The sequence below is a fragment of the Thamnophis elegans genome, chromosome 1 (assembly GCF_009769535.1).
Source record: "Thamnophis elegans isolate rThaEle1 chromosome 1, rThaEle1.pri, whole genome shotgun sequence".
NCBI lineage: Eukaryota > Metazoa > Chordata > Lepidosauria > Squamata > Colubridae > Thamnophis > Thamnophis elegans.
Window position 1 is genome coordinate 152,801,536 of NC_045541.1, and position 20,219 is coordinate 152,821,754.

At 37.1% G+C, this 20,219-nt stretch overlaps 1 protein-coding gene across 1 annotated transcript in view; it reads left to right on the forward strand.

The window, feature by feature from the left end:
- ESR2 (estrogen receptor 2) overlaps window positions 1–17,944 on the forward strand; it is a 53,538-nt gene extending 35,594 nt beyond the window's left edge. The window contains 4 exon segments of the mRNA XM_032237414.1: window positions 1,020–1,158; window positions 1,903–2,036; window positions 11,063–11,243; window positions 16,879–17,944. Of these exon segments, the coding sequence (XP_032093305.1) occupies window positions 1,020–1,158; window positions 1,903–2,036; window positions 11,063–11,243; window positions 16,879–17,056 (632 nt within the window). The 3' untranslated portion in view covers window positions 17,057–17,944.
- Window positions 17,945–20,219: the final 2,275 nt, after the last annotated feature.

The window sequence follows — 20,219 nt, forward strand, 5'->3', positions numbered from 1 at the left end:
CCCAACTCTAGGGGGCGGTGCTCATCTCCGTTTCAAAACTGAAGAGCCAGCACTGTCCAAAGACATCTCTGTGGTCATGTGGTCGGCATGACTAAATGCCGAAGGCGCACAGAATGCTGTTACCTTCCCAGCAATGGTGGTTCCTATTTTTCTACTTGCATTTTTACATGCTTTTGAACTGCTAGGTTGGCAGAAGCTGGGACAAGTAACGGGAGCTCACTCCATTACGGGAAGAGCATACAAAATTATAAATGAAATGCAGAAGAGAATGTTGAAGATTCCCCCAAAGGCTGATTAATCTGATTCATGTGGATTCTAAAAAACATGAAATATTGAGTCCTCATAGGAGAAGAAATGAGAAGTATTGGCAAAACAGGGAAATCCCTGTTCAAGTCATAAAGGTAGGGTCAAATACAGTTTTGTGGTTTAAATCTTGCATTGTCCCCATCAATACCATAGCATTTAAGGTATATAGAGGATTGACTTAATAAAAAACAAGTGATGTTAAATAAGTTCCATCAATTAAACAATGTTACCTTTTGGGATCCGTGACCCATATTGTCTGGAACTATAACCCTCGGGTGTACAATTATGTCATTTAGGAAATTGTTAAAGACTTGGTGGTCCTTTCAGGCCTTGGGCACAGGATGATTGTAGTTCTGGTTGGTTTATCCTTGCTGTTTTGTTCTTCAGGTTATTGTTTTTACAAAATCTTAACATGTCTGGTAGAATCCTTTGCAATAACCATCCAGGATGTATTTATTTATGAATAAATCCCATTTATAAAGGGATATATGTTTTGCCACCCAATATAAATAGTGGATGAAGGAAGGAAGGGTCTACCACTTGGAATCAACAGTTGACAAACTTCTAAGAATTTAGGTCATGGATTTCCTAATTTCAAGAAAATGACTTTGAATTTTAAAGAATTTATATTGTTCTGGAAGCCAGGGAAGGTGTATATATTTGGGTATTCATGATGTAAGCATGCCTTCTTTCCTTTCCCCCTTCTTTTAAAGGCTTCATAGAGCTGAGTCTATATGATCAAGTAAGGCTTTTGGAAAGCTGTTGGTTGGAAGTATTAATGGTGGGTCTAATGTGGAGATCCATTGATCACCCAGGAAAGCTCATATTTGCACCAGATCTTGTGCTTGACAGGTAAGAAATAAGTATTGTTTTACTCGCATGTATGTTTGGAGGTTAAGATTTGAATGAAAATGCATTAACAAGCAAACACAATCTTTTACTCTATTCAGAAAGGCCCGAATATTTTCTCCTGCATGAACTATCATGATTAACATTCAGTTCAGGTCTGTTCATCCCCTCCTGCAGATTTACTGGCAATGATATTAAAAAAAGCTTCACCAATTCCTGAACAAGTGCTCAGTTGGAGTTAACTGGAAAGGCTATAGAAAGTACTTTGTGGCAATCTAGCGCTAGGCTGGACAATCTTTTTTTATAGCCACAAACCATTTTTTAACTACTGCTTTTTTGGATAGCAAGAAACTGTAGAGAGGTACAATTGTGATTTCACTAGTCAAAACAAGGCTGGAATTTTTGGTCATTCTAGAAATATGTGTGGGATGTTAGGTTGAAAGAAATATAGTTATTTTAGGAGGACGTTTTAAGCATCAGAGCAACAAGAAAGAAAGAGAAATTGCTGAAAGAAGAAAGTTAAAAGGATATGATCATGAGTTAGCTTGTAATGAAGGTATGATTTCACCTTTTATAAAATGAACAAAGATTGTGTTGAACATTTAATGCTTAAAATATGCACAGTGTACTTAAAATATGAACCACTTAGTAGAGGCAAAATATGACTATATGTTGGAATAAAATGCAGTATTTTGATGGAAAGCATGCTTTGTATGTCAAGTAATCCTCTGACTATTTTCAAATTAGGGATGAGGGAAAATGTGTAGAAGGAATTTTGGAAATCTTTGACATGCTCTTGGCAACAACTTCAAGGCTTCGAGAGCTGAAATTGCAGCACAAAGAATATATCTGTGTCAAGGCAATGATTCTTCTCAATTCCAGTGAGTAGAAGTTTCAGTCATGTCAAGCTGTGCTTATTATTGAGACAAAAAGTTGGGTTGTGGTGGGAAAAATTTCAAAGGACGCAAGAACTGTTAAGGTGAATGAAATAAAAACACCCAAATTGCTTTCCCCTTCGTTATATTATAATGATTTTATACGTAAGACCTAGGTCAGTATATTGTTCCATTCTGCATGATTGTGTGCCTGTGTCCAATTGTTTTCCTAGTTGTTTCTATGGAATTAAGTTTGTATATTCCAGACCAGTGTTTCTCCACCCCCCCCTCTGGGGGCTATTCCTTTGATTGACCCCCAAATACAGGATCTTTTGATGATATTGAGCAAGTTTATTTATTTTATTTTATTTATTTAGTTTGTCAAACATGGAAAAGATAGCAGGTATAAATATAAAGATAAGTATGAACACAGTAAATGGGTACAAATAAATGGGGACAGTAGGACAGGGACATTAGGCGCACTGGAGTGCTTATGCACACCCCTTACAGACCTCTTAGGAATGGGGTGAGGTCAACAGTAAATAGTTTAAGGTTAAAATTATGGGGGGTTTGGGAATGTAACAACAGAGTCAGTGCATTCCAGGCATTAACCACTGTTGCTGAAGTTGTATTTTCTGCAATTGAGTTTGGGGAGCAGTTTACCTTGAGTTTCTACCTATTGTTTGCTTGTCTATTATTGTGGTTGAAGCTGAAGTGATCCTTGACAGGTAGGATTTTGTAGCAGATAATTTTGTGAACTACGTTTAGGTCAGTAGGCAGTGTAACTCTAGGTTTTCCAAGCCCAACATTTCAAGCCTGGCAGCATAGGGTATTCTGTTGTGAGCAGAGGAATGTTACTTCTTACATTAAAAAATGTCTCCCTTTCAAATTGATGGCTCCTGTTGTAATACATGCACACACATATGTATGCATGTTCATATAAGCTGTGTCTCTGCCATTATCAAAAGCAATAGAGGACTCTTATCACTATCAGTTGTATTGGAGAGAAGGGGCCTCCTTTACAAACCCAACAAACACATGGATCAGTGATGGTTAAAGTTGTGCTTGAGAGACTAATCATCATAATAAACTCAATTGCCTATCTGGTGGAAATGCTTCTAAAAGCTTTGAAAACATATTTGCAGTCAGATTTATTTTTATTTTATTTTAGGAACCTTTAGATAGCTCTCATTGAAAGCAGGTGAATTTCAAAACCTTTTACGTGTTGTCTGGATTGTGAATATGGTATTTGTTTTGGTTTACGTTTATAATTTAATTATGGCATTATCCTGAATTCATGTGAGCCACTGTTTTTCTATTTCAAACTTACATAGAGTATTGGCATTTTCAGAGGAGAGCCATTTTCTTAACAACCACTTACCGGTAGTTAATTTAGCTAATTAGCTAAGCTAATTTAACTGAAAATAATCACCATTGGTGTTTTTAGGTTGTTGTAAATGATTGTTTTGTTCTAAGGCATTTTCTCTTGGACACTTCAATGTGGAACAATGTAATGGTCAAAGAAAAGATTGAATAACCAACTACATTGACAAGGAAATAAAGAGTGACAAAATGAATATAAACTGCAGAGGAAGTAGAGTTGCACATTCTTAAAGCCTTTCCATACTGTGTGTTGCCATTTATGAACTGCAAATAAATCCTGCTATGCTGATTTCATGCTTGCTTGTCTTCCTGGCTTTTATCTCATGATTGTTTGCTTCCCTATTGTCTTTCCAATTGCACACAATATTTTGCAAGATGAACTGGGTTTTCCAAGGATTCCATTAAAAAAAAGGAAATAAGATGGGTGTTGGTGTAAAGCAACCAATCAATGCTCATTTCTTCTACTTAACCACTGTAGTTATTACTCTACCCACCTGCCACTGCTCTGCGTTTTCAACAATAGCTCTTCTATCATTCTTCACAGAGAATAGAAGCATGACCATTTCTAACATTCCTTCTCCCTGTATATGCACAATCCATATAATCCTTGAGGGAGATGGATAGTCTAGAAACATGAAATGTAAATGAATAAAAATATGTATTGGAGGGTCAGTTTATAAAATATATCTTCTAATGGGGCAGCTGCAAGATTACCAGTAGTTAAATCTTTTTTTGAAACTGTTAACAAATGCAGAGAAGCCAAGGTGGGAGGGGATGGACCTTGATGGCATATCAGCAAACTACCAAAACTCTGTTCCAAGAGGTCCCTGAACTGGTCTGAATGAACTGGAGTTGGAAAGTAAGAAATAAGGCAAAATTCCTTATTCAGAAAAGCTGAAGAATCTTCTTGGATAAGAAGCAAAACATGTTTAAAGAAAAAACAGAAAGTACAGATGTAAAAGCACCTTTGGTTATACTGCTTATCATAGTAATCAATATATTTGGTTACACTGATTACCATAGTAGGAATTGTGTGACTTAAAGTCACAGCCCAGTATCCTGAAAAGGGTGCCAGGCTGTAAAATGTGGTTGGTTGGTTGGTTGGTTGGTTGGTTGGTTGGTTGTATGATTGATTGAGTGATGATTGAAAAAGAGTGCAGAGAAGAGCAATAAAGATGATTAGGGGACTGGAGACTAAAACATGTGAAGAACGGTTGGAGGAACTGGGTATGTCTAGTTTAATGAAAAGAAGGACTAGGGGAGACATGATAGCAGCGTTCCAATATCTCAGGGGGTTGCCACAAAGAAGAAGGAGTCAAACTATTCTCCAAGGCACCTGAGGGTAGAACAGGAAGCAACAGGTGGAAACTAATCAAGGAAATAAGCAACTTAGAACTGAGGAGAAATTTCCTGACAGTTAGAACAATTAATCAGTGCCTCCAGAAGTTGTGAATGCCCCAATACTGGAAGTCTTTAAGAAGACATTGTATAGCCATTTGTCTGAAATGGTATAGGGTTTCCTGCCATGGCAAGAGGTTGGACTAGAAGACTTCCAAGGTCCCTTCCAACTCTACTATTGTATTGTATTGATTAGCTACAGAACAATTTACTTTTTAATCTTGTCTTTTTTTCTTCCAAGATTTTACATACATAGAATAAATGCATGTATGTAATAAATACTAATAATTACATAAAATATTTATGATTTCTGTGTTCTTTAACAGTATGATCATCTGGTCTTATGACAACTTCTAGATTTTTTATCAATGAGAGTAGTACAACTTACATTGTGACTTATAAATCAAATATGTTTTATTAAAAATGATCTGTTCTTTACAAGAGAAAATAACTGATCAGAAAATAATACAACATAAATGTGACTTGAATGTATACAATTGTAGAATTAATTATATTAATATGTATTGAATTGTTTAAAATAATGACATCTTAATATTCATGCATTCTGAAATGTACACCTTAGCCTATTGCTAAGCAGGTACATCACATTAAGAATTTCTACTTGATAGATATTTCATGATTATTTTTTTCTGCTGGATTTTTTAAAAAAAGGAATAGATAATGTCTTCTCTCCAATCTTATTACCAAGAATAAACAAGTGTGTAAATAGCCTAAGGATCTCCTTCCTACCCTCTTCCTACTCTCCCCTAAATCTATACAACTGCAAATGAGGAATAGGTGATTGTATTTTGGGAGCCACATGTGGCCAACGACCCAGCTTTTTGAAAGATTCAGTGTCTCCCAGAACATACTGCCAACATTCAGCAACAATTTGGTGGACTTTGGAAGTGTGATATCCTGCTAATTCTTAGCATGAAATAAACAGCTAGACTTTTGGCTAGACTGAGCACAGTGTCATTTACAGTGCCTGCAGATGCCATTGTATGCACAACACACTCTCATAATAGCATCCACACAATTCTAAAAATATATTAAATCCAATAGAAAAAATCCTTGGAATATTACCCTTTAACTTCCTAGATAAATATGACCCCTAAAAAGTCAGTGGAATATTGAGATACCTTTGCATAAATAGTTGTGTGATATGTGTATGTGTTTGTGTGCCTGTGTGTGAGAGGGAGGGAGATTTATTAGTCTTAGAGATATCTCATTATACTTTTTGTTTGTTTTAGTAACCAGAGATTAGAATCCCATTCCTGATAGTCACTGAGTTGGGTATTCTTTAAGTTTCCAAGTCTGTAACAAAACTCTAAGAAGTCTCTTAGCAATTAATGTGTAGATGTGTATGTAAGTGTGTACAAGTATAGATAGATAGATAAAAGATATTTATTTATTTAGTTAGTTTGTCACTCATGTACAAGGTAACAGGAATAAGAATAAACATGAATAAGAACACAGGAAATGGGTACAAATAAATGGGGACAGTAGGACAGGGACGCTAGGCATGCTGGTGCATTTATGCAAACCCCTACTATCTATATATTGAATATATATTCTATCTATTGAAGATAGATGATAGATGATAGATAGATAGATAGATAGATAGATAGATTATAGATTATAGATTATAGATATAGATATAGATATAGATATAGATATAGATATAGATATAGATATAGATATAGATATAGATATAGATATAGATATAGATATAGATATAGATATAGATATAGATATAGATGATATAGATATAGATATAGATAGATATAGATATAGATATAGATATAGATATAGATATAGATATAGATATAGATATAGATGATATAGGTAGTACATTTCCCCCAACTGAACTATAAACCTCTTTATAGACATTTGGGTATCAGCATTAAACCAATCTGAATGGAGCAATTCAACTGGTAACATAAATAGCTTCTGATTTGCTATATCTGTATTATGGTGGGATTCAGCCAGTTCGCACCTATTCGGGAGAATTGGTTGTTAACTTTCTAAGCAGTTCAGAGAACCAGTTGTTGGAAGAAATCTCCTTTTGTTTTTTTCCACTTTAGGGGGCTAATCCTGTAAGGAAGGCATGAAGGAAACATTCTGGTGTTGTTTCTAGCCTAAGCTTTATTGCCCTGCTTACAGAAACTGCCTCTCCGGTTAACCCTTGCTACATTGTAACAGCTAAGGCAAAGTGCCCATCAACCTGAGTGATGTTGAGTTGGCCATGCCCCACCCAGTCACATGACCACCAAGCCATGCCTACCCAGCTGGTCATTAGGGCAGAGAACCGGTTGTTAAATTATTTGAACCCCACCACTGATCTATATGTATGTGAAATAAAGACAGAAGAATACAAACTTGCCTTGCAAATGCATAGCAGTGTGCAAACTCTTTTTTTGAATAGCTTTGAATAGCTTAACTTCTCCACCTTTGCATCACAGTGTCTGAAGTGCCAGTGTAGGTCTAACTGACCTCACAGCTACTAAACACGCCAAACATTTAACACTTCATTTTACTTGCCTGGAAAACTGCCAATCTGCTGCCCTCCTATTCTAAGCCCTGTAGAGCTGGCTCCAAAAGTGATACCTATAAATTGCAGTGACTCAGGTCATTCTGTTGCCTGTTTCTTTCTTCTCATTGGTTCTCACTTTTCACCCTGGAAAGGGCAACCCTCTCAGCTATCAGCCCATCAAAAGACAGCCTTTCCAACTCATGCACGTTCATATAACTAGGGTTGACAGCTAACCAGAAACAAATTGATCTGGCTGGAATGAGCAGGGAGATTTGGAAGAGTCTGTAAATTTTATCTCTGATTTAATGGACCCCTATTTAGTGGACTTCACATGCAGTGGATTAGATTTCTATCCAGTCATCCCCCCATCCCCCGTGTAGATAATGTTGCACCTATCTACATTAGATAGCTAAATTAAGTGATGGCAAATAATGTTTTTTGCATAATGACATTTTTACAAAATAACACAAATCGCATTTATGGAATTATGTTGCAAACGATGCATTTTGTGTTATAATGCAAACTGTGTACTTTGAATTTAGTAGACAATTAGGAATATCAGAACTCCTGCCTCCTAACTTGAGATTTTCCTGAACTAAGTTATGGCTTACTTTCACAGGTATAGCTCACAGTGCAGAGACAAAAAATAATTAGGAGCTCTGTACATAACATTTCACATCACCTTTCAGCTACTTCTTTGGTCTCAGTTGTGTAGTATTATGGGCCAAGAGGATATTTGAGGAAAACTATGGGAGGGAACTGTTCCTACTTATTAGGAAAACTTTGTTCAGGTACATTTAGTACTTGATAAGATCCAGTAATCGTGTTTGCAATTTTCATATACTTTGTAACTGCAATAAGGTTGGAAACGTGAGTTAAACACAAACACTTTCCCCTCCTGCTACTCTTTTCCACTTCCACACCCTCACCACTTTTTTTGTGGATTTTTGAGAAAGATTATTTGCAAATGAGAAAGTTCATCTTCACAGCTACTGCCTCAGAATAGACATTAAATTATTATTATTTTTTCATTCAAGGCAAATATGGCGTCTGTTCTCAGCAATGTTTAATAATGTTCTCTACTTTTTAAACTATATGTTCCCACCAGTTTTTCATTACTTGCACATGATAATTTTACAGATGTCCTAGTAAATCATTTGGTGACTGTGTTATGTCATTGTTTATAATCAGTTTCTGTGAACTTCTTTCATGAGCTGAAAATATGATCTACTATTTCTTCTGCTTCTTTGCACAATCTGCATTTTGAATCATTGGATGATTTTTCAATTCTGGCCTTGATTGCATTAGCTCAAATAGCTTGTTCTTACACAGCTAAAACCAACCCTTCGGTTTTTTTAAATTTTTTAGTTACAAGCCATTGCCACACTTTATTTTCATCCATTTCCCCCTAAACCTGTTGTAGCCATTGACCTTGCAATGCTTTTCCTTGTCAGCATTCTATTTTGTTATTATATTATTTTGATATTCATTTTTTGGTTCCCTGAACATTTAATAAGTTCTGGTTTTTAACTTGCATTGTTGTTTGTTTTTGGCTGTCTTTTACATAATCAGCCAATGCACACTTTTTTTTCTTCAACAGTTAGTTTGCCTTAATTTTTGTGGGGCAGGTTTAATCTATCAATATCACTATGAGGATATAATGCGTAGTGAATAGTCATCAATTTTCTTGTTTTTCAGTCCAGACTGTCAGTTTGGCTCATGTCCAGTTAATAATTCAAGATTGTATTATATCACAAGTCTGTCCAAGTATTGATAGCTTTAATAGTGTTTCCTCCATTCGGTTTTGTCTAGCAATTTTCTTACTCTTTGGATATTTTTTTTTACTAATCTTGTTTTTAACTTGACCATGTTTGATATTATCCAGCCGTAGAATACTATTAGATTTCATCCTGATGGCTTCTGATGGTTTGGCTATTTGACATTTCAGTTTCATTACTATCTGTATTTTTACCCCAATTTATTGCTAGAAATGTAGTACATTTCTCTAGACCAAATTCTATTGCTATATCTTTGCTAAAAAAAGTCTTATAATGTTTGTCAATTACTTTATTATCATTATGGTCCATTGAGTACTCAGCCACATGTTCAGATTGGTTTTGGCAATTTTGTCAGCCTATAGAGTCCTTCCCAAGGACCTAGGATATGTGGATGTTTGACGGTGTTAAAAGTAGCATTGCAGGATGGAAGCTGCTCCCTATAAAGCTGCCTTTTGCAATTGATAATTGCAATTGAATTTATCAAGGCCGATGGTGTTTAAGTGGTGTTCAAGTTGTTTTGGGATTTCACTCAAGGAGCCTGTTACTATTAATTAATACTATGCTACTACATTTGTTGAGGGACACCGTGGCTCAGTGGCTAAGAAGCTGAACTTGTTGATTAGAAAGGTCGGCAGTTTGGCGGTTTGAATCCCTAGTGCCGTATAATGGAGTGAGCTCCTGTTACTTGTCCCAGCTTCTGCCAACCTAGCAGTTTGAAAGCATGTAAAAATGCAAGTAGAAAAATTAGGAACCACCTTTGGTGGGAAGGTAACAGCGTTCAGTGCACCATCGGCGTTTAGTCATGCTGGCCACATGACCACAAAGACATCTTCAAAGCTCTTTGGCTTTGAAATGGAAATGAGCACCATCCCCTAGAGCAGTGTTTTTCAACCACTGTGCCGCGGCACACTAGTGTGCCGTGACATAGTGTAAGGTGTGCCGTGGGAAAATTACTTTATATATAGTCAATATAGGCACAGACTTAAATTTTTTAAACATTTTCTAATGGTGGTGTGCCTCGTGATTTTTTTTTCATGAAAAAAGTGTGCCTTTGCACAAAAAAGGTTGAAAAACACTGCCCTAGAGTCTGGAACAACTAGCGAGAGGAACCTTTACCTTTACTGCATTTGTTATCTTGCTATAGTCATTCTATTTCTATTTGCAGGTCTTTGTATTTTATTATCTTCTCCAGTTCTTTCTCTTCTATTCTGTTCTCTCCATATTATTATATACTTTATTAATTAAACATGAAACTCAATCAACTGAACATTCAAAAATGCACCAAAAAATACCATTGACTGGTGCTAATAGTTGATACGGGTTGCTGCCATTGTCCTAGGTATCAACCAAGTACCTTCTTAAGATGTATGATGCTCCGAGTGGTGCAGTTTTTTTGCAGTTCTGCTGATGTTATTGCAGGAAGCTACAGTTTCTTGATGTGTTTTATACAAATCTTGGACATGGTACCAAGTGCCCTGATGACAATGGGTATCACTGTTATATTATTTACTTTATTCATTAAATATGAAACTCAGTTAACTGAACATTTAAAAATGTGTCACAAATACCATGAACTGGTGCTAATGGTTGATATAGGTTGCTGTCAGGATCCTATGTATCAACCACGGTTGTTGTTGTTGCTGCTGCTGCTGCTGCTGCTGCTGTTGTTGTTGTTGTTGTTGTTATTATTATTATTATTATTATTATTATTATTATATCAGAAAGCAAGGCTACAGCTTAGTTATAGAGTAGTTGCTCTGTATGTAAAGATTTCTAGGTTTGGTTCCCAGAATTTTCAGGCTGAGTTGAAAACTTTTACATTTCCTACCTTAAATCTTGGAAAGCTACCCCCAAGAGGATTAATGTTTAAAGCATATTTAATCATCGAAAGGGAAGGTGGATTCCTAATAACATTGATTTTTGGTACTCTTGTGTAGGCATGTATCCAATGTCATCTGCTACAGAAGAACCTGAGAGCAACAAAAAACTGAACCATCTGCTAAACTCAGTGACAGATGCGTTGGTGTGGGTCATTGCAAAGAGTGGGGTCCCTTTACCCCAACAAACAACTCGCTTGGCAAATTTGTTGATGTTACTTTCTCATGTTCGGCATGCAAGGTAAGACCATTCTAGATGGTGTGGGAGATGTCTTCTGGCAACTTGTAATTTTTGCCTATAGCAGATTAAATGATAAAAATTTTGGCGCGATTTCTATCTAATCTAATACATTATCTGTGGAATTTTATTTTTTAATGACGGAATATTCAGATATGTTGTTATCATCCTACAGAGAGGAATTGTAATTCTGTACATTTAAATGACAAATTGAATGAAATATTGTTAAATTAAAACATAATTTGGAGGGTGTATATAAGGGGTGGTCAAGCTTTTTATACCTACTGCCACTTTTGTATCTCTGTTAGTAGTAAAATTTTCTAACCACCCACCGGTTCCACAGTAATGCTGATTTATAAAGTAGGGAAGTAACTTTATAAAATTTATAAAGCAGAGTTACAGCAAACCCCTACTGCCCACCATGAAAGCTGGAATGTCCACTAGTGGGCGATAGGGATCAGGTTGACTACTACTGGTGTACATAAATAAAAAAGAAGAAATTTATTTTTAAGAAATCAGTCAAAATTAAAACTAATGTAAATATCCATTAATTCTATGGATTAAATGTATTAGGCAGTTTTAAGAGTGCTGGGCTGAGCAGTACATTTTTACTTAATCAGTTTTAAGCTGTTAAAAATAGTTGTACCAAAGATTTTATAGGTATAATGCTAAATTCATGGAAAGCAATGCTTTCTATTATATGATAATAGTTATCTTTTCCCAAAGAAAACTTCATTCAGAATTTTTGCTTAAAAACACAAGGCCAAGTTCAAGTTGCTGGAATACAGCCAGCTTCAAAAGCTGATAATTAAATGTTGTAGCAGTACTTGTAAGAAAAGTGCACCTTATTGTACAAAAATATTATATTGTTCAATTATGAAAATGTTTAGACCTTTTCACATCCCTGTGCCCAGAAAGATTTTTATAACAACATTTGAGTTGGCATATTGCATTGCAAGTTTATATTATTGAAGTGTTTGTTACCTCTAAATTGTATATTTCACTGACTGTGATAGCAGTGGATACACAGTGGAACTTCAATAAAAATTAGTCTTGCACACATTGTACAGCGCAGAATGGATTCCAATGTTTTGGGAGACAGCATCCATTGGAATTAGGTGGCTAATACATTTAAGCAAATAAGCAATCTTGGTGAATCAAATCCCTGGCTTTAATTAGCTTGCCATTCCTAGGCCATTCTTTAAAAGAACAACTTTCTCTTTGAAGGCCTTTCAGAAGCTAATCCTCTCCTTGAACATCATCTATTTGATGATGGGGTGGGAGTCAGCTGGTTTGGACCGGTTTGGGCAAACTGGTAGCTCTGACCATCAGCTGAGAGTGAACTGGTTCACCCTGACGATCAGGTGGGCCCACCCACCCCTGCACTATATTCCCTTTTCTGGCTGATAGGTATGGCAGAGTGGGTTGCCATGCCTCAGCTGTTTTGCACCAGGGCTGCAGTAGAAGGTAAGTTTTCAAACGCATTGTGTGCACTTTGCACAAGCTCAGCAAACCAGTTGTTTCATCCCTTGAAACCCACCACTGATCTATTTGAACAGATATTCAGGCTCCACCCAGGTTAAAGAAAAGACAAACAATAAGGAAGCCAGAATTAGCCCAGTTTGACTAGCTAGAGTTGGCTTGGACTGTAGCCCTTGGAAGTATCAGTTTAATGAACATCTAAATCTTTTTAAAAAAGGCATGTAGGTTCTATTGCTGTCCTTGGACACGCAGAACTGGCCCTGGCAAAGAGGATGCGCTCTTTGGATTCTACCCAGGTAGTCCTCAAGTTGCAACAGTTCATTTAGTGACTGTTCAAAAACACAGCAGAACTGAAAAAAGTGCTGCTATGACTGTTTCTTACAACTTTTGCAGCCTTCCCATGATCAGGTGATCACCTTTTGGGATCTTCTGACAAGCAAAGTGAATGGGGAAGCCAGATTCACTTATCAACTGGGTTACTAACTTATCAACTGCAGTGATTCACTTAACAACTGAGGCAGGAAAGGTCATAAAGTGGAGCAAATGCACCTAACAAATGTCTCATTTAACAACATAAATTTTGGACTCATTGTGGTCATAAGTCAAGGACTACTTGTAGTTCGGGTTGGCAGACATATGAGCCTTGAAAAGATCAAAAATCAACATTGATGACAGATGGTTGCTAGGAGCATCTCTTTGGTGATATAGTTCCATAAGTCAGTCACTGCCACCAAGAGAGCTCTCCCCATCCTAATAGAAGAAATACAGGGAAGCAAAGATAGCTCTGCCATCAAAAGAATAATGTTGCTTCTCAGTGGATCTGATTGCAAACGGTGACAGAGAAGGGTTGGACCCTGCTTCCCCCATTCCCCTTAGCCCAAACCCAGATTGGCTTCACCTACTACTTAGCTCAGAAAGGCCTAGAACAGTGTTTGACTATTTTGGAGTGCCCACTTTTTCAGTGCTTCACTCTGAAGACTCCCCAGAGAAGGTTAAGAAGATAGTCAGCTTAAGTGAAAAATCATCCTTTGTTTACTTCAAAATAGTGAGTTAGGACACAGAACTTTAGTTTCAGTTTACCGTGTTTCCTTGAAAATAAGACAGGGTCTTATTTTCTTTTTATCCCCCAAATAAGCGCTTGGCCTTATTTTTAGGTAGGTCTTATTATTTTTGAGGTACAGGAGGCGGCGAGCGTGTTCACCTCATGACTGCTGCTGTGTTGCAATATTTTGGGGGAGGGCTTATTTTAGCACATGCACTCAAAAGCCTGATTAGGCTTATTATCATTATTATTATGCTTCTTGACCTTAGTGATTTTTAAGTTGTGGGGACTTCAATTTCCAGACTTCCTCAGCAAGCAAATCTTATTTGTGTTGTTTATCAGAACTAACACAACTTGTTTCAGCCTCAGTCTCTCAAAATAGCCGAATGACAGTGCCATTAATAATCCTCATTTTTTTCTTGGTGAAAGAGCCGATTAATTTTGATTAGATTACCTGGCTCTTTTTTTTTCTTTTCAAACTCTTCTACCCAGTTCTTCCATGTAAGTTGTTTACTTTGTGATGGCAATGAAAGACTGCTCAGTGGTTGTGTTAATACATTGACCTGGCACTGGAAAATTTATTGAAAAGGTTGAGTCATTACGTGGAATTGGCTTAATGACTATTGACTTTACCATCAGTGAAAGTAAGAAATAGCACAAGCTGGCTTTTGGCTTATTTTGCTTTTTTAAAGAAACTTTTCCATTAACCCAATTTTTGTCTGCTCAGAAACTGAGAAAAACATTGTTTCAGACTGGTAACTGACCAGCAGCAGACCTTCCTCTACCAACAAGCTACATTAGCCAGAATGATAATTTGCATTTTAAATGCTTTTCTTCCCCTTACTTTACTGGGTAAATAGCAATTAGATCCAGGGTTTCCAGTGGGTCCATAATGTATCTGAGCTTCATCTAATTTTCCTGCTTATTCCCCTCCAAATCAAGTCTTGCTTTATCCAGTCATTGGTTTTCAAATTTGAAACTACACACCCAGTGATTTATAGAAAATGAAGAGTTTTCCCATCAGCCCTCTATGTGCTATTCCAAATCAGCTCCCTGCTTGCCTATCCTTGTGATATTTTTCATTTTAAGGACTGAACTGGTCACATTCTGGATCGATTCTGTCTTCTCTGAAACCAGAACCAGATAATGTGAGGGCTTGGGGGAGGTCTGTTTTTATTTTGGCTTTGATCTTGCTTCCCCCTGCCTCCCAGCTCTGCGATACAAGCAGATTCTTCCTCAATATCTGTTGCAATCTAAGTACACTAAAATAGAATAGAATAGAATTCTTTATTGGCCAAGTGTGATTGGGCACACAAGGAATTTGTCTTTAGTGCATATGCTCTCAGTGTACATAAAAAAAATAAGGTACAACACTTAACAATAGTCATAGGGTACAAATAAGCAATCAGGAAACAATCAATATCAATATAAATCGTAAGGATATAAGCGACAAAGCTACAGTCATGAAGTCATAAGTGGGAGGAGATGGGTGATTGGAATGATGAGAAGACTAATAGTAATAGTAATGCAGCCTTAGTGAATAGTTTGACAGAGGTGAGGGAATTATTTGTTTAGCAGAGTGATGGTGTTTGGGAAAAAATGTTCTTGTGTCTAGTTGTCTTGATGTTCAGTGCTCTATTTGTTTTGGGGGCAGGAGTTGAAACAATTTATGTCCAGGATCTGAGGGGTCTGTAAATATTTTCACAGCCCTCTTTTTGACTCGTGCAGTGTACAGGTTCTCAATGGAAGGCAGGTTGCCAGTAATTGTTTTTTTCTACAGTTCTGATTATCCTCTAAAGTCTGTGACTGTCTAGTTGGGTTGCAGAGTCAAATTAGACAGTTATAGAGGTGTAGATGACAGAGTCAATAATTTCTCTGTAGAACTGTACCAGCAACTCCTTGGGCAGTTTGAGCTTCCTGAGTTGACGCAGAAAGAACATTCTTTGATGTGCTTTTTTGACGATGTTTTTGATGCTAGGTGTCCATTTTAGGTCTTGAGATATGATAGAACCTAGAAATTTGAAGGTCTCGACTGTTGATAGTGTGTTGTCTAGTATTGTAAGAGGTGGTAGTATGGAAGGGTTTGTCCTAAAGTCTAGAAAAGGAGTAGAGGCAAACTGATTGAACTTCAGGGTTGTGGTCAGGAGGTTAGGTGAGACTGTCACTGTGAGTTTGTCTTTTTTAAGATGAGAGTTGGGTTTGTTCTCAGCTGCTGTTACTTTCTGTATTTTCTTATCATGTATGTTTGGTTGGGATTATATATTAAGTGTGCTGCCCAGAGCCACAATTTTGAGAACACCAGAAACTCCTGCTTGAATTCTGTTTTTAAACTTTTATATTGGCCACCCAGAAAAAGGATAATTGAATCATAGTCTTTCTTGCCCACTTTTAGTTTTTCAAGTCAGCTAGAAGTTAGCTTCAAAATAATTCATGAGATAAAATTGTTTATGATGGATATTACTGTCTTCTCCCCAGAAGGAGTTTTCAATGCTATAGAAGGTGAAGCCTGCAGTAAAATTCCTGCGAGTGCCCTAATAATTTTTTTTAGAAGACCAATGATAGTCTAATCTTTAATAATGTTTACTGTGTTCCTGAATGCACTCGTGAAGTATTTCAACAATTTCAACTTTATGTTTTCTGATTTAGTTTTTAAAGTTTTAATATTAATGTTTACTTTTTATTAATTTTAATATTCTAAATCCATTTTTGTTTTGCATTACTGGCAAGATCTCACTGGTTTCTCCTTTGCTGGTATTATTCAAGTGAAGTGGTCCTCTATTGAGGATGCCATTGTAGAATTCCTGCTTTGAGCAAGGAATTGGGCTAGATCAGGGGTGTCAAACTGGCAGCCCATGGGCCGGATGTGTCATGCGCAGGCCAAGCCCACCCTAGCTCTGTGAAGGGGGAAAACGTCACAAAACATCACATGACAGCAATGTGACACTGCGAGTTTGACACCCATGGGCTAGCTGGTCAAAAAAAAACATTTCCAATCCCTATATTCTGTTATGCAACATTGTGTGAATTATTTAAAAATCTTGTAGCTCTTGTCTTAGAGCACCTCTGTATTTTAAATCTCAGCACTTCTTTCTGATCACAATGTTTTCTTTACAGTAACAAAGGGATGGAGCATCTTCTTAGTATGAAGTGCAAGAATGTAGTACCAGTCTACGATTTGTTGCTGGAGATGCTCAATGCTCACACTGTCCGCAGTCACAAGAAAACACCTGTCTCCAATCTTGAGAATAGCCCATTGGAACCAACAGAGACCACAGATGGAGTCCAGCAGTGATTCCAAAGAAGTCCAAATCCAGGAAATACCCAAAGGAAAAACAAAAGAATGAAAGAAATATCCAGATCAAAACTTTGGATATTTGCTGTTAAGAAAACTACAGCATCTTTACAATTTTTACTGGACCATTTGTTAATCTTTTTCAGACTGAATGTTGTCTGTCAACTTAGACAGTTTTAGAAAAGCCCCATGTAGTTGGAACTGAACCACCAGCTGATGATTTGTGGTTTTATCAAACGTTGCATTTCTGGAGTGCCTTCTATCATAGAGGAGACTGTCTAACTGCCAAAACAGCCTTAAGCTTCATGGTATCCTAGGTAGATGCCAATGTAAGCTTCTTTTCTTTTCTTTTCTTTTTTTTAAAAAGGAGAGCTGGATAACTCAAAAAACCCAAGATCTCACAATGAATATCTGTCAGGGCAGAAAGAGAGGCAACTTCTGATAAGAAACTGAATAGTTTGATATGACACTGTTCATCAAGGCATCAAGCTGCACATTAGAGCAAACAGGAAAAACTGCTTGCATTAAAAATGCATGGCGTTCAGCTTGTTAATTGCAACGGACATTTAATATGTTTTCCCATTGTGCAAATGTACTTTAGATACGTTAGCCAAGGGGAATAATGAGAAGGTCTTCATATTTAATTGCAAAGCCTTGGTTTGGAGAGCTTGTTTCTAGATTCATTCTGATGAAATGAACTGGAAGCGTTTTAAAGCCCCAGTTGGTCTTGACTGCTTTCGAAGCGTTTGCCATGCATTTGAGTTCTATGTTGAAGTACCCGTGGCTTTATTTCCTCTTAGAAATGTGTACAATATACTGCTATTGTTGTGAAGGAATTATTGCAATGAATATTCAGCATTTGTGAATAGTGATGTAATATTTGAAGTACTGAAGATCAAAAATAATTATGGTTATTTTATATGAGATTGAGGTGTTTACAGACAAACCTGGAAGTACAAAATAGGAAATGGGGGACCAAATAGAATGTGTCTGATCAACCACCTTATGCATGTCCATGTGCCAACCCATCAGCCCTGTCAATCACATTCATGTATCCCTACCAGCTTCTCATTGTAGGAAGCAGCTCTACACAAATATATAAAACCTAGTCAGAGCTGGTGGCATCATTAAGGACAGTGAAGGAATTGTGTGTGCATTATTGTTCTGTGTGAATATCTAAATGCATACATTATTCTAAACCTTGCAGAATGATCTGCGTCATATGTTTTATATGCAAGCATCTGGGATAAAGAAGTTAGCCTAGGAAACACCCTTAAAAAGGCAAGGTTTAGTATCCCTGAACCAGACCAGGAAACCGTGAACTGTGCCTGACTGCACTGCCCTTCATGTTGGGGTCTCTTTAAGAACTGTCCAGAAGCTTCAACTGATACAAAACGGGGCAACCAAGATCAGTAACAGTAAGCCACAACATAAAATATTGAAACACACATTTTGCCTTTAGGTAGCTACATTCATTTAAGGCAACTATTTACATCATGACATCTTTACATGGATCATGTCCCTTGACCTCTCATTGGTAGATGTTCATAACTACTACTACTACTAAGCTACTAAGTTAGGCACGATATTGAGAAGACCTTACACCCCTGCTTATTGTCAGTTCTATTTGGGGTACTATTAATTGTTTTTTTTAATATTTAAAGTCCTAAACGTCTTTGGATATAAGATACGGTGGTGCAGTGGTTAGAGTGCAGTACTGCAGGCTGCTTCTGCTGATCACTGGCTGCCAGCAGTTTGGCAGATTGAATCTCACCAAGCTCAAGGTTGGCTCAACCTTCCATCCTTCTGAGGTGGGTAAAATGAGGACCCAGATTGTTGGGGGCAATTGGCTGACTCTGTAAGTCGCTTAGAGGGGGCTGTAAAAGCGCTATAAAGTGGTATATAAGTCTAAGTGCTATTGCTATCAAACATCTCAGTTTCATCCTGACTGGCCATGAAAATCTATTCATTCATTCTTTCTACATATAACATATTCTAAGGCAGTTTGTAAAATATAGGCAACATCTAAAATACCACATTATATTTTATACTTAAACAACCATAAGTACAGAGAATAATTAAAAAAAACAATCATGATGAATCCTTTAAATTAATTATAGTCAGTCATATTAAAATTCAGCAGGTGACACCCTCTTAAAGATGCCCCTCCATTCCAAGGTTGGATACGTAAGAAAAAGGCTTCCTTGCTGTTTCTCCCAACCGTTGGAATGCTGTCTCATGTTCGACTTCTTCCTCCTTCAGCTTTTAGGAAAGGAATCCAGACCTTTCTCTGTAATCAGACCCGTTTTGTCTGAAACAGTCAATAATTAGTTCAAATGGTTTAAATCACATTTTAATTGTTTATGTTACTTTTTGACTGTTCATTTGAGAACCCTCTGCTTCAGAGAGGGAAAAATTAACAACTATCCATTAATAGGAAAGTCATGGAAAAGCTGCCTGATTTCAATTGGGCAACACTGATTAGAAGTTTTCTTTTTTCTTTTGGTGGGGAATATCCATTGATAAGGCATTTTCCCCCCCCTTAACTCTTCATTCCCAACAGGAATCTGTGTGGCCACAGCTGCCCGGAACCACTGGAATTTGATAAAGGTTCTGCAGATAGTCCATGTGTAAGGCATGATATACAAGTAATTACAACAATTGTATGAGACTGCCAAATCTTGGAGTTTTAAGCAAATAAATATTTAAAATTATGAATAATAAGAATTAATTGGGAGGGGGTATCTTAGGGACACTTGAGAAAATTGTGGATGCTGCTTGAAGCTGCCATGTTGCTGATCTTGGGCTTATTCAATGGTTCTTTAACAGCTTTTGATTTCAATGTAGCTTTTTATTTATTTATTATGGGGAATTGTTTGTGAGTCAGTGTTGACTTCTGGTGGCTGCCAGGACAAGTCCCTGCAGCTTTTTGGCAAAGTTTTTCAGAAGTGGTTTACTGCTTCTTGCTAGGGCTGAGAGTGACTGGTCACCTGGCTTTGTGCCTAAGCCAAGACTACAACTCACAATCTCCTAATTTCTAGCCTGGTGACTTAACCACAGCATCTGATTCTCACTGATCATGCTAGTTATTAGCATGAAAAATAAAAACTGAGAACAACCAATCTGTTGAATACTAGCGCGGGAAATACAAGCGCGCGAACAA